General features: G+C 32.3%; 1 protein-coding gene across 1 annotated transcript in view; it reads right to left on the reverse strand.

Annotated features, from left to right (window-relative positions):
• LOC107446631 (protein adenylyltransferase SelO-1, mitochondrial) overlaps positions 1 to 14,959 on the reverse strand; it is a 44,680-nt gene that overhangs the window by 11,824 nt on the left and 17,897 nt on the right. Inside the window, exon 10 of the mRNA XM_043038923.3 lies at positions 1,560 to 1,680. Within this exon, the coding sequence (XP_042894857.2) occupies positions 1,560 to 1,680 (121 nt within the window). The remainder of the gene's footprint in view (positions 1 to 1,559; positions 1,681 to 14,959) is intronic.

A 14,959-nucleotide genomic window follows, 5' to 3' on the forward strand; every position in this document is an offset into this window, starting at 1 on the left:
TAATAATTTAAAAAAAAAAACAGCATTACGAAACTTATGATTTAGTATAAAGTAATCTAGTTTCAATTCTTCAAATTGTGCTTTTCCATTTGTCTTTCAGAACATAAATTACAAGTTTTAGACAAGTTATTAACAAGTTTCAGCTTAACAAATACACTGAGTGGCCAAATTATTATGACCACCCCTTCAGTACGCTGTTGGGCCACCTTTTGCGAGTATTACTGCCTTAATTCGTCTGGGCATAGATTCTATGAGATGTTGGTAGATGGTAGAAGGCATGCCAGACCATGCTCGCTGAACTGCAATTGCCAATTCCTGCAAATTTGATGGTATTGGATCCATCTGTCTGAGCACCTGTTCAATTTCATCCCACAAATTCTCAATTGGATTGAGATCTGGGGATTGTGCTGGCCAACGAAGCAAGTTAAATTATCCGTCATGCTCTTCGAACCATCTGAGGACAATGCCAGCTTTATGACAAGTAGTGTTGTCCTGCTGGAAGTATCCATCCCCACCAGAGTACTCCATTGACATAAACGGATGTGCTTGATCTGCGATGATACTTAAATACCCTTGGGCATTAAGGCGTTGTGGTACAGGAATTAAAGGATCCATTTAATACCAAGAGAACATTCCCCTTACCATAACGTTGCCACCACCAGCTTGAAGTGTCGTGGCAATGCAGTTAGGGTCCATGCTTTCGTGCTGTTTTCTCCATATTCTCATCCTGCCACCTGCGCGATGCACTTGAAATCGTGATTCATCGGACCACATGACCCTCTTCCAGTCATCTACTGTCCAATGTTTGTGGTCCTTTGCAAATTGGAGACGTCTGCGCTTATTTAAAGCAGACAGTAGAGGCTTATGAACAGGTTGTCTGCTTCCATACCCTAGACAGCGCGATGTGCGTCGAACAGTCCGTTCACAGTCGTTCACTGTTGCTCCTTGATTAAGATCACTTGCAATTTGTCGCACTGTTGCTCTCCTGTTGCACTGTCCAACCCTGGCCAGCCTTCTCTCTGATCGAGCATTCAGTACCCTGTAACGACCACAGGTCTGACGTTGAGACCCGGTTTTTTGCTTGATTGTCCATTCTTTGCACACAATAACAACTGCTGCTCTAGAACACTTCACAACTGCAGCCGTTTTGCTGATACTCCTTCCGACACATCTCGCACCCACAATCATTCCACATTGAAATTCAGTCAAATCCCTTTTCTTTCCTATATCTGAGCATGCAACACAGTATAACTGATGACTCACTTGTCCAGCATTCCCGTGTTATAGTTATCTTGCCCTCTAGCGGCAGCGCTGTGACGCAATAACTCATTTGCATAAAACTCTGAGGTGGTCATAATAATTTGGCCACTCAGTGTATATGTAAAAACAATTTCCAATAATGAATAGTAAAAAATACGATTTTACATTATTTTTTATTAAATCTATTTAAAATCCCCCCTATATTATGCAACACTTGAAGAATAAAGTACTAAAAAGAGAAAACTATTAAGACGTTTTCCCTTTCACAAATAAAATAGTAAGATATTTAGAATACTTACTTTTAGTGATTCTAATTTTTGGAGCTGTGAAATAATTCGTCTAATAGCTTGACCATTACGTCCAAGTTGGTCTAAAATATCAGGATTAGAATTTGCTATGGCCAGAATCATTTGCATTTGGCTGTAATGAGATAGTAAAAAATTGTCACACAAAGCATTTGTTCTCAGTATTATTCACATGCTGTCATAAAAAACAGGGTGCGCAGACAAATTTTTCAACAAAAAATAAGCACCTTTTAAGCACTTTTCAAGCACTCAAAAAATATTTTGAAAAATATCATAATTAGACAGGCTTGGCAAGTTTTTGACAATTCATGGTTCTATCCAGTTTTATTTACAATGACGAAGATGATGGAGCGTCGCAAACAATGAAATTAACAAGAGAAATGAAATTTTCTATCACTAATAGAGAAAAAAAATTTACAATGTTTAGTTGGTCCCCATAATCATCGAAAATTCGAGAGATTTTTCGATTCTATTACAGAGGGTGGAAATGAAGTCTGAAATTGAGAATCTCTTGCAAATGCATGCAGGGTTGCACATGATAGTCAAAAATCTTTACAACTGAATCCAGCTCAGTATACGCAAGTGTGGAACCGCAAGTCTTTCATCAAACATGTAAAACAAATGGTACTTTCATACATTACAGACCGGCGGTATGCCGAAATAGATTGGGGTGGAATTAATTGTGAAAACGTTGAATAGAACAATGTTTTTTTTTGCATAATTTGTGGCGAAAATAAAGATGGTAAAGAAAAATATCACATTTCGGAAAAGTTAAAATTAAGCACTTTTTAAAAATGATATGCACCCTGAAAAAGTATTACAATTATAATAGTTGCTAATCATGGGTGTAGGTCGTCTTCAATAATGTAAAATCTCAAATAGTTCTAATAATTTTATCAAATTAAAAATTTATAAATCATCATCAATTTAAAAATTGCTAAGCTGAAAACAAGTCAAAAATTTAAAAAAAAAATTAATAAATAATTTTGCAAATATTTAGAAATTTAAAGAAATTCTTCAAATTTCGTATTTTTTCAAATGCGAAATTTGACAAACTATTGTAACTGTTTATTATGAACTTGTCTTTTTAAAATATTAGATACATAAGATGCCTATGTTGTTCATAGTTAATATATCTTCCAATTTAAATACCTGCTAACTTCCATTTTTTAAAATGGAGAAGATTATTGATGTAGATGTGTTAATAAGAAAGAAAAAACATTGGTATTTACATATTTAGAAAATCTGGGAGCACATCAGCACTACTAATTTAACTTTCACCTATGAAGCCCGTGCTCTTTATTATTTTTATATATATTACGATCATCGTTCCATTTTGTTTCTTTTTTGTAGTATACTGAATAAATAGTTAGTTTAACTTAAAGATGTCATGTTCAGTCAATACTAGCATAACTCAATAATTTCTACAGGTTATGGACTCCAGCAAGCTATTTACGCGAAGTTAAAATAATGAAATAATTGAGTTTGGCGATAGTTAAGCGGAAGTGTTAGTGCTAAGTTAATTCATATTCCGAAAGTCAGCAATTGCAGTTAGTTTTAAGTAATGGATCAAGGAAAAATCCAAGTGAAACCATTAAGTGGTAAAAGTGATTGGGCAATTTGGAAATACAGAATTAAGTTTGTTTTGAATTATCACGCAGATGCTCTGGAAGTTGTTGAAGGAAAGAAAGACAAGCCAGAACTGCCTGAGCCAACAGCTTCTGAAACTATCAAAAAGAAATATAAGGATGATCTCAGAGATTTTAATAAGGCAAATAACTGTGCGATGATGGTGTTAACCCATTCCATGACAGAAGACACATTACAAAAGGTAATGAGATTTAATAGCGCAAGAGAAGTTTGGCTGGAACTTCAGAAAATTTTTGAAGATTCTTCTGACAACCAGCTCTATAGCATTTGTCTTCAATTCTTTAAATTTAGTTGGTCAGATGATGATATGTCAGCTCATTTATCAAAGCTCAAAAATTTATGGAATGATTTGAATAGTGGTCTTGAGAGTAAAAGTGAAAATCGGCTACCAGAAATGTTGCTAATTTGCAAAATTTTGGACACTCTTCCTCTCAATTATCGTACCTTTAAATCAAGTTGGCTACTTTTGAATGATGAAAAAAGAACTCTAGATGAACTAACAACACAGTTGTGTACTCATGAAAGAGAGATAAAGAAAGATTCAAGTTTTAGTGAATCATTAAATCAAGAAGCATTAGAAGCAAAAGTAACTAGAGCCAAACCGATTTTTAAAAGTAGAAGACAAATTGGAAAGTGCAACTACTGTCATCAAAATGGTCACTGGGTGAAAAATTGTCGAAAGTGGATTGCCGATGGTAGGCCAGCTAAGCCAAAGCAAAATATAAATCTTCAAGATAGAGATAATGTTATTGCAAATAATTCATTATTAGCTCTTCACGAAGAAGTTTTTTCATTTGAAGAAAGCAGCTACGATTGGTTTATAGATAATGGTGCTTCAAAACATGTCACCAATAATAGTAAATTTTTCGCCAGTTTTGAAGTTTTTGAATCCCCGCATGGGATTACTGCTGCAAGTGGTAAGGCTACCAGTGGTACCAGCTATAGGCAGAGGCACTTTAAAGATTATGACAAAAGTTAATGGTGAGAGACAATTTAAAGAACTTAAAGAAGTTTGGTTAGTCCCAGATATTAAGAAAAATTTATTTTCAGTACTAGCAGCACAGGATAGAAACGAAAACAGTAAATTCGTATCAACAACGGAAGAATGTTGGTTAAAAATTGGTAACAAAACTGTACTCTATGGTACAAGAAATGTAAGAGGTGGTTTATATAAAGCACATATGCAAGTTCTTATTCCAAACAATCCAGTGGAAGTGAACTTAGTTACCACAAGTGATTCTATTCTGCAATTATATCATGAGCGCTGGGGACACCAAGACAAACGTCATGTAAAGAATGTTCTTGAAAAGCAAATGGAACTTAAAGTGGAATTCAACAATCAACTCTGTGAAGCATGTATATACGGTAAAGCTCATCGATTAAAATTTGGTAATAGACAGAAGACCAAGAGCCCAGGAGAGCTTATCTCAACAGATGTTTGTGGACCTTTCGATCAATCATTTAAAAAGTATCGTTATTTTGTAGTTTTTAAAGATCATTTTACTAAATTTCGCTATGTATTTTATCTTCATAAGAAATCAGAAGTTACCCAAGCTCTTGAAAATATGTTAGCACATGCCAAAAATCTAGGGCACAATATCAAGGAGATCTTAAGTGATAATGGGGGAGAATTCGATAATGAAAATGTGAGAAGAATATTGCATAAAGGTGGAATTATTCAAAGACTAACAGCTCCTTATACGCCTGAGCAGAATGGTGGCAGTGAGCGAGAGAATAGGACTTTAGTAGAAATGGCAAGAACTTTGAGGAATTCCAATTCAGAAATAAATTTTCCTTCATCATTATGGGCAGAACTGATAAATACGTCTGTGTACATATTAAACAGAACAGGAAAAAGTTCATTACCGAACATAAGTCCTTATGAATTATGGATGGGGCAAAGACCCAGAATAAAACATATGCGAATAGTAGGATCATCATGCTATGTCCATATACCAAGACAGAAGCGTAGAAAAATGGATAAGAAAGCAATAAAAGGTTATCTATTGGGATATGATGGTGATGAAAGATATCGTATCTGGATAAAGGAAAACAATAATGTTATCTGTTCTCGAGATGTAATATTTGATGAGAAACCTCTAACTAATTGTGAAGATTCTGCAGTAATACCTTTGATTGATACAATGAGTAAGTTACCTACAGAAGCTGAAAATGAGGGAAAGCTTGATCAAAATTGCTTAAAAGAGAAAATGAGTTCAGAAAATGAAAGTGAAGATAGAGAAAATTTATTTACCATGAAACTGAGAAATCGCAGTGAACTAAAACAGCCTAAAAGTTTTGAAGACTATGTAATGGCAGCTGAAAATTTCATATCAGATTCAAATGAGCCGGAGTCATACGAAGAAGCTATCAATTGTAAAGAACACAATTGTTGGATAAAAGTAATGGATGCGGAAATCAAATCACTAAAAGAAAACCAAACATGGATATTAACACCTTTACCAGAGAAAGCGAAGGCTTTGCCTTGTAAGTGGGTGTTTCGTATCAAGAAAAATCCTGACGGTACTATAGATAAGTATAAAGCAAGACTTATGATTAAAGGATTTAATCAAAGAAAGGGTATCGATTACAATCAAACTTTTAGTCCAGTTACTAAGTTAGGAACTGTACGTTCAATAATAAGTATTGCAGCTTGTCAGAACATGCATCTTACGCAATTTGATGTATCAACTGCCTTTTTATATGGTGATTTAGAGGAAACCATTTACATGTATCAACCTGAAGGTTACACTAATGGCACCAATGATGTATGCAAACTCAAGAAAAGTTTGTATGGCCTTAAGCAAGCTCCTCGTTGCTGGCATAAATGTTTTGGTAGATTCCTGTTAAACCTTGGCTTTAAAGTTAATGAAGCGGATCAGTGTTTGTTTATTCGGGAAAAAGAAGATAAAAAACTACTCGTAGCTCTCTATGTAGATGATGGACTAGTTGCTGCTACTCACGAAGAAGAGTCAAGAGACTTCATAAATCAGTTGAAAGCTCAGTTCAAAATTACAAGCAAGCCAGCATCATATTTTTTAGGAGTAGAAATTTATAGACGTGATGATGGAAGCATTAAACTTGGACAAGAAGCTTACGCCACAAAGATACTACAGCGGTTTGGTATGAGTAATTGTAGACCAGTTCATACACCTATTTTGAAAGAGGAAAAATCATGCTCAAGTGAAGAAGAGGATAAAACAGTATTTCCTTATCGTGAGGCTGTCGGTGCATTAATGTATCTTATGATGGGCACTAGACCTGACTTGGCATACGCTATTAGCGTTTTGTCACGTAAGTTAGAAAATCCTGCCAAAGAAGATTTTATCAAAGTAAAACGTGTATTTCGATACATTGCGAGTTCCAAGCAAAAATGTATTATTTATAAATCAGGCTACAAACCCGGAATTCTAGAATATTTTAGTGATGCTGACTTTGGAGGCTGCATGAAGACAGGAAGATCGACAAGTGGAGTTTTAGTTTTGCATGCAGGTGGGGCTATATCTTGGTTAAGTCAGCGTCAAACTATGGTTGCAATATCGACCACAGAGGCTGAGATAGTTGCTGCAAATGAAGCCGCAAAAGAATTAATTTGGCTTAAAAGACTCTTCAATGGAATTTCCTCCTTGACAGAAGTGCCAACAATTTTTGTTGATAATAGTGCAGCTGTCAGATTGGCTCAAAATCCCGAGTTTCATCGTAGAACGAAACACATCAGTATTAAACATTTCTTCATTCGCGAAAAGGTTTTAGAAGAAGAAATTAGTGTACAGCAGATCTCAACGGAGGTGCAAACTGCAGATATATTGACGAAGCCCTTGCCTAAGCCAAGACTTTTAAAGCTATGTGAAAAGATGGGACTCTTATGAACTCTTAACATTTAAGTGTTACTTAGAAATTAGTAGTTTAGTTTTTTTTTCTTTTTAACAAGGGAAAGTATTGATGTAGATGTGTTAATAAGAAAGAAAAAACATTGGTATTTACATATTTAGAAAATCTGGGAGCACATCAGCACTACTAATTTAACTTTCACCTATGAAGCCCGTGCTCTTTATTATTTTTATATATATTACGATCATCGTTCCATTTTGTTTCTTTTTTGTAGTATACTGAATAAATAGTTAGTTTAACTTAAAGATGTCATGTTCAGTCAATACTAGCATAACTCAATAATTTCTACAAAGATTAACAATAAAACTGCAGAAGAAATTGATTAAAATGCAGATTTTATGCATTTTAAACTTTTATTTCCAGTTTAAAGAATCAACAATAGGGTTATTTGAATACAGTGTTCCTCAAGTGGAATACAGCGTTATAACATAATCAGTTCAAATATATTCAAAAAAGAAGATCCCTTTTTTCGTACTATCGCATGTTTAACATCTTGTACTTTGCATAAATAAATGACCTACAACATCACCCAGGCTGAAACACAGAGGGAAAAAAATCAAGATACTGATTGAGGAAAGCAGGAATGCCCACACTCACACATGCATATTACAGGGATGAGAGTAGTCAGAAAGTAAAAAAGAGGAAATCCAAAAAACAAAAAAAAAAGAAAGAAAAAAAAAAGAAAAAAAAATTTATATATGAAACTCTACATCGAATTTAAAAAATGCGAAAATACAAATCATGATTTTTTAATTTTTTGATCACAATGCATAATTTTTAAATCGCGCGATATTACAACCACAAAAACGAGTCATGATATTGGATTTTAAGCTCACGTGAATACGAATTGCTATATAGGGCTTTAAAAGCTCGTAAATACAAATCACGATATTGATTTTTTAAATCTCGTAAGTAAGAATCGCACTGTACAATATTTAAATCGCCTGAATAAGAATCGCAACGTTCAACTTTTAAATCAGGTAAATACGAAAATCGAGATTTTAAAAATGCATAAATACAAAACACGATATTGGATTTTTAAATGTCGTTAATAAGAATCATAATATACGATATTTAAATAGCATAAATAAGAATCGCAATGTGCAACTTTTAAATCAGGTAAGTACGAAAATCGATGATTGATATTAAAATCGCGTGAATAAAAATCGAGATCTGAATTACGAAAATACGAGCTATCCAGCCGACGGATAAAAAATACGGAAAATCTTATTTTCTGTGCGTGAAATCGGAGAAAATAGCTAAAATAAGTAAAAATGCGGAAGGGTTAGCAGCTAGGGCGTAGATTGAATTTTCTGTTTATCTTTGAAAATCGTAAATAAATATAATTATTTTACTTCAATGACTGAATTTTAAAAAAAACGGGATATTTATTTAAAAAAACGAAACTTTTAGAGAATCGGAGTTTTTGATAAAAAGGCTGAAATTCGAGAGACAAAAAAAATCTCATCCCTGTATAAAGGTCAACCAGTTTTATCACAAGGAAATGATTTTTAGAGAAACTTCAGAGGGAGGAAAAGGGACTTCAACAATTTCCCTCCGCGGAAAATTAAATTCCTCATAAAATATTTTAACTTGGGCAAAAAAAAATTTCAGCGGAAATTAGCGGGAAAAATGGAAAAATCTGAAAAAAAGCGGAAATCCGCGAATCCGCGGAAGAATCTCATCCCTGATATTATGTGTAAAAATGTATGCAGTTCTAAGATACTAGAACTAGGTACAAATATATTTTTAATGCATATATTTAAAATGCAGAAGATTTGAGGCTTAGTGCAAAAAGGCAGAACATGGCTGTAAATGCAGTTTTTTCAAAATGCAGAAGAGTTGGCAGCTATGCAATTATATTCCCTGAGAAAAATTGTACTGGGAAACTTTCCTGCTACACACTATTTTTCTAAGGTGTAAATAACTCTTTTTTTGTCGGAAAGTCATTAGCTTTAAATTTGAATATATATATATATATATATATATATATATATCTAATGATTTTTTAGTAAATTAGTATTGAGAGCAACATGATTGAAGAGTCCAGTTGTGCATAATCTTCTTTTATTAATTTGTGATGGTGAAATAGCAGTTTAACCCCTCTCCAAAGCGGGAGAGGGGGGACACATATCCCGTCTAAGCTGACGGATTTTTATTAGGCATGATAATCAACAAAAAGCCACGCAAAATCTTGCGGTCTGCATTTTATAGGATGATTAAAAAGAGTAAAAAGTCCAGCCATATGGTTTTTTCTGTATTCTTACGCCTCATCAAATTTATTTATTACTCAAAGCAAATCGTTTAATCTTTCCTTATATGGAAGTGAAAGATCTTAAAATAACTTCTCTTTTGAAGTATTAATCTAATTATTATTCATTGGCATGTTTTTAGCCTTGAAGTCCCAAAATAGAATTTCTACCCTTATCTTTTACTAAAGATATTTAATAAAAAGGAATGAAGTTTTAATGCTTTTATTAATACAAAAGTATTTAATTTTTGTATTACATCCCCCCCAAAAAAAAATTTTGGTAAGCCCAAAAAAAAAACTTTAGAATACTATGAATACATAAACTTAATGTTGATATGACTGTCCTCTTTCCTACTATAAATAACCTTTTTCCAATATGTGAAAAAAATTATTTACAGCAACAACAATAAAAACATAATAATACAATTTATCTATTTAGTGAACTAAACAGAAAGAAAAATTTAAACATTTTATATAACTATTCTAAAATAACTTTTCAAAAATTTTCACACAAAAATATACAAAATTTTTATGTAAAACGACCTGGACAACAAGTGTCATTTAATCAGAATTTAAGATTCTGTATGGTTAATGGGGTTTTTTACTTGATGAAATTCTGTATTCCCCTTTAAAATGGAGGAAAACAGAATTTCATGAAGCACTGTGTAATTGAGAGATCCAGACTGGATAAAACAAAAATAGTTTAGTAAGTTTTTTCTCACTGTGTTGAGAAAAAAAAAGTTCATGTAACTTCGCCCTCACTCCTAACTGATGCTGAGGTAAACATCTCCACAAAACGCGATTCGGATCTCTCAAAAATATAGGGGTTACTTCTTCCCTTGAAGAAAGTAAAAAATTTTCTGTTGGCGACTATTCATGATTTAATTTCAACATTTGTGGGTTGTGATATTTCCTAAGCTTTGAAACATGTACTATTTCAAAATTTTGTTTACTTAAATTATTCTTTTTATTTATTTTGTAATTAACTTCTGAAATTTTTTGAAGAATTTTATACGGTCCACTAAAAGGAGGTGACAACTTCCTCGTATTAGGATAAGTAAATTCTTCAAACAGAACTAATTCATCATTTTTAAAGTCTATATCTAAAAATCTAGAATCATAATAAATTTTATTTCTTTCATGATATTCTCTAGTTCTTTGAATTGCTATTTTTTTAGCTTCTTCAACAGGTGGATAGACTTTTTCATTTAAGGGATTTTCGTAGGGGAGTCTACCATGCATGAGGTATGCAGGTGGAAATTTTGTTACAGAATGGGGAGTTAAGTTATAAGTATTAACTATATCTTTTAACAAAACAGGCCAGGGAGTTTTAGTAGGTTTTTCATTAATTTTACATTTTAAACGGGTAATTATTGTTTGACCAAGGCGTTCAACCTTGCCATTAGACTGCGGATGATGTGCAGTTGTCAATAACTGTTGAAGTTTATTATGTTTCAAAAACTTTTTAAAATGAGAAGAAGTAAAAGCAGCGTTTCGATCACTTAGCAAGGATTTAGGGATTTGATTTTGAAAAATTTGATGCAAAAAATTTGTATAAGTTTCTGAGCTAATGGATTTTGATGCAAAAGCCCACATGTAGCGTGTAAGGTGGTCAATAATTAAAGTTAAATATTTCTTTGTTGAATTATAGTAATTCAATCCACCAACACTATCTATTGCTAGTAAGTCAAAAGACTGATTAACAGGGGGTAAGGATTGTAATAATCCAAATCTTTTCTGTCGCGGTTTTTTATTTAATTGGCACGTATGACAATGTTTACAAAATTTTGTTATATCTGACGTTATGTTGTTCCAATAATAAACAGGGGTTATTAAGTTAATCATTTTCTGTACTCCTGGATGATTAAATTTATTATGAGCACTTTGCAGAAGTTTTAATCTTAACGAAAATGGAACAACTATTTTAGTAAAATTTTTCTTACGTACACACAATACATTATTGATATCAATAAATTTACCTTGTAAGTTATCTTTCCTTTGAGCTTCCACTATTTCACTCAAGTTCAATAAATGTGAAACATGAACATTATTATTTTTACTATTACTTTGGACAATTGAATGTGTTGCATCTCTCGACAGCCAATCTGCTTCAAAATTAGCAGAGCCTTTTGTGTATTTAATATCATATTCATACATACTTAACAATAATGACCATCTAAATAATCTTCCTTTTAAATTTTTAACATTTCTTAGCCAAACTAAAGCAGCATGGTCTGTATGTATGGTGAATTTTTGTCCAAAAAGGTAATGATGGAATTTATTTAAAGAATCTACAATAGCAAGACATTCAAGTTCTGTAATTGCATAGTTTTTTTCATAGTCCCTTAATGAACGAGAATGAAAAGCTACAGGATGCAATACACCACATTCATCTGTTTGTTTTAGCACACATCCAATTCCAACTAATGATGCATCAACAAAAAGATGACATTCATGATTAGGGTTAAAAATTTTCAAAATTGGTTTACATATAATAGCATTTTTTAAAAGTTCAAAAGATTGTTGACATTTTTCTGACCACACCCATTTTACATCTTTCTTTAACAAATTATTTAAAGGATGTCGAATACTCGCATAATTATCAATAAATTTATTGTAAACATTTATTGATCCGAGAAATCTTTGTAATGATTTTACATTTTTAGGGGGCACTAATTTTTTAATCACTTCGATATTATGGTTATCGGGTGATACAATTCCATTTTTAATTTCATATCCTAAAAATTCTATTTGTTTTTGCAAAAATGAACATTTTGAAAGTTTTAATTTTAAGTTTTCCTGTTTACAAATATCAAAAATCTTTTTAAGATGGGTTAAATGTTCATCATAAGAATTAGAAAATATAATGATATCATCAAAGTAGTTTGTAGCAAATTTAATTTTATGTTTATTTAAAATTCTACGAACTGTACGTTGAAAAATGCTCGGGGCATTCTTCCAGCCAAAAGGTAATCTTAAGTATTCAAATAGACCATTGTGAGTAGCGAATGCTAATTTCTCAGTGTCATCAGGATGAATACGAACATGATGATATCCCTGTGATAAATCTATTTTAGAATAATAACTACTATTAGACAATTTTTCTATTAAAGTTTGTATTAAAGGTAGAGGTTCAGAATCTGTTTTTGTAATTTGATTTAGTTTTCGATAGTCAATACATAAACGACTCTTTTTATTTTCATCTTTTTTAAAAACTAAAGTTACTGGGGCAGCATAAGGGGATGAACTTTCTTTTATAATGTTATTTTTTAACAATTCCTCTATTTGTAAATCAATTTCCTGTTGTTGTTTTGGGGATGTTTTGTACGGCCTTAGAGATATAGGTAAATCTGAGGTTAACCTGACTCTTTGTGGTTCCATTCTAATTTCTCCTACGTCGTGTTTGTGTTTCGCAAAAATATCATCATAACTTTTTAAAATTTCTTTTAAGTCCACATTTTCTATTTTGCTTTCATTTTTTATTTTTTCGTCGATATTAACCTGATAATGTGTGCACCCATTACCTAGATCTATCTTCGAATCATTTGAAATTTTTGGACATTTTTTCTTTTTCCTATTTGTCCTTTTCCTTTTATTTTTGTTACCCTTTACATTATTTTTTTCAATGTTTACTTTTACTGAAACATCTTCAACTTTTATTTTTTCAACATTTTTAACCTTAACATTTTGAGAATTTTGCTGTCTAATCAGGGCCCGATTAACCTCTGAAAATAGGGGAAGCATAATAGGATTTTGGGGCCCCCCTAACTTGAGCAAAAGAAACTTTTGATATTTTTCGCCCATAAACAATACATTTTAAAGAGGGAAGAACCATGTGAAAACTATTAGAACCTTAGAAAGGAATACAGAGATCCTATGCAATCATGTTGGACCCTTCTTTACGTGCTTTATAAAGCACGTAAAGAAGGGTCCAACATGTATAGTAGCCAACTATATATAGTAACAAAAACATGAGGGAGTAGCTAGCACATATGTTGACAAAATTTAAACATTTCACTAAATTAAATTATAAAATTACTTGTTGTTATACGAAAGGTTCTTTGCAAGATGAGTCTCTTTTTTTATGCCAATTTTTTTACTAGCGGCAAAACAACACAAAGCATCCCATTTATTAAGCATCCCATTTTTTTTCTTTTCGAGAGTTTTTGTTGGAGTCATTTTTTTTTCTTATTTCTTTTATTATTAATATTTTTTTGGCTACAAAAAATAAGAAATTGGGCCCTTAATTTCAGTCATTTGGGGGCCCCGCTAGAATTTAAAAGGGGAAGCACTTGCTTCCTGTGCCTTTTCGGTAATCAGGCCCTGTGTCTAATGTGCAAAGATAAGTTGTCATTGTTAGAATTAGCAGAGGTGATCAATCTCTTACCAAATTGAGTAACAACTGGCCCGACACAATCAATAAACAAACAAAACTCTTTGCAAGCCTGCAACCCAAGTAAAGCATATGGTAAATCAGTATCAATTACAAAAAACTTAACTGACTTAACAATTTTGCCTAATTTAAGGGGAAACTCACAAATTTTGTTAAGTGTTAGTTGTCCTTTCGTTTGGGTAACCTTTAATTCCTTACATTTTTTAATAGGAATATTCAATTTTAACACCAAATCTTTTGGTATTACATTTAATGTTGACCCGGTATCAACATTCTATAATATCTCTTTTACTTTTTCATTTTTATTTTGTTTTGGACGTCCCTTTAAGTATTTATTTTTCACTTTATATCCATTTAGGTACCTATTTTCTACTATATATCCATTTTCGTACTCATTTTCAACTATATATCCGGATATGAGTAATTGCTATTGATTACTTGTCATATTTTGAACGTTCACATCAACCACATTACTAGGGTTGTTTACACACGAAGAGCCCATGTGAAATTGATTCAAAAGTCCTTTCTTTGAGCAATATTTACATTGATTCAATGGGTTCTCTTGTGTAGTATGATGTATTTTGGGTTTTGTCACATTCGGGGTTACATTTTTATTTTTAGGACAAGCCGGGGCTTTATGTCCTGGTGCATTACACTTAAAGCACTTAATGTCATATTTCGGGTTTTCTAACTTCCTAACATATGGTCCCTTATTAGCTTGAAATTTATTTTTATCCAAGTCACTTTTAATTTTTTCATAAAGTTTAAGTTTTTGTTTAAATTCAAAAAGATTACTGGCTCCATAAAGAACTGTTTTATTATTTGTTTGGTCTGGTATTCCTTGAATTATATAAGTGATTAGAGCTAAGTCATCAATATCACTTTGAGTAGCTATTTCTCTCATTTTTAGGAAATATTCTTGAAGAGTTTCATTATACCTTTGTTTTCTTTTTTGCAACATTGCATGTACTTCTGCACTATTGCAACTGAGTCCAAATTCTTCAAGCAAAAGATTTTTTAGTTTTTCATACGAATTTATCTGAGTTTCACTTCTAATTAAAGTTAATGCGTTACCTTTCATGCATCTTTTTGCAAATAAAAATTTTTGCATATCAGACAATTTAAATAAATTAGCATGAGTTTCAAAATTTTCAAACCAAGAATTTATGTTATCATAGCGATTTCCATTAAACATAGGGGTAACTGCTT

Source organism: Parasteatoda tepidariorum, chromosome 3 (genome assembly GCF_982258835.1).
Source record: "Parasteatoda tepidariorum strain Cologne lab strain chromosome 3, Ptep-v5.0, whole genome shotgun sequence".
Taxonomy (NCBI): Eukaryota; Metazoa; Arthropoda; class Arachnida; order Araneae; family Theridiidae; genus Parasteatoda; species Parasteatoda tepidariorum.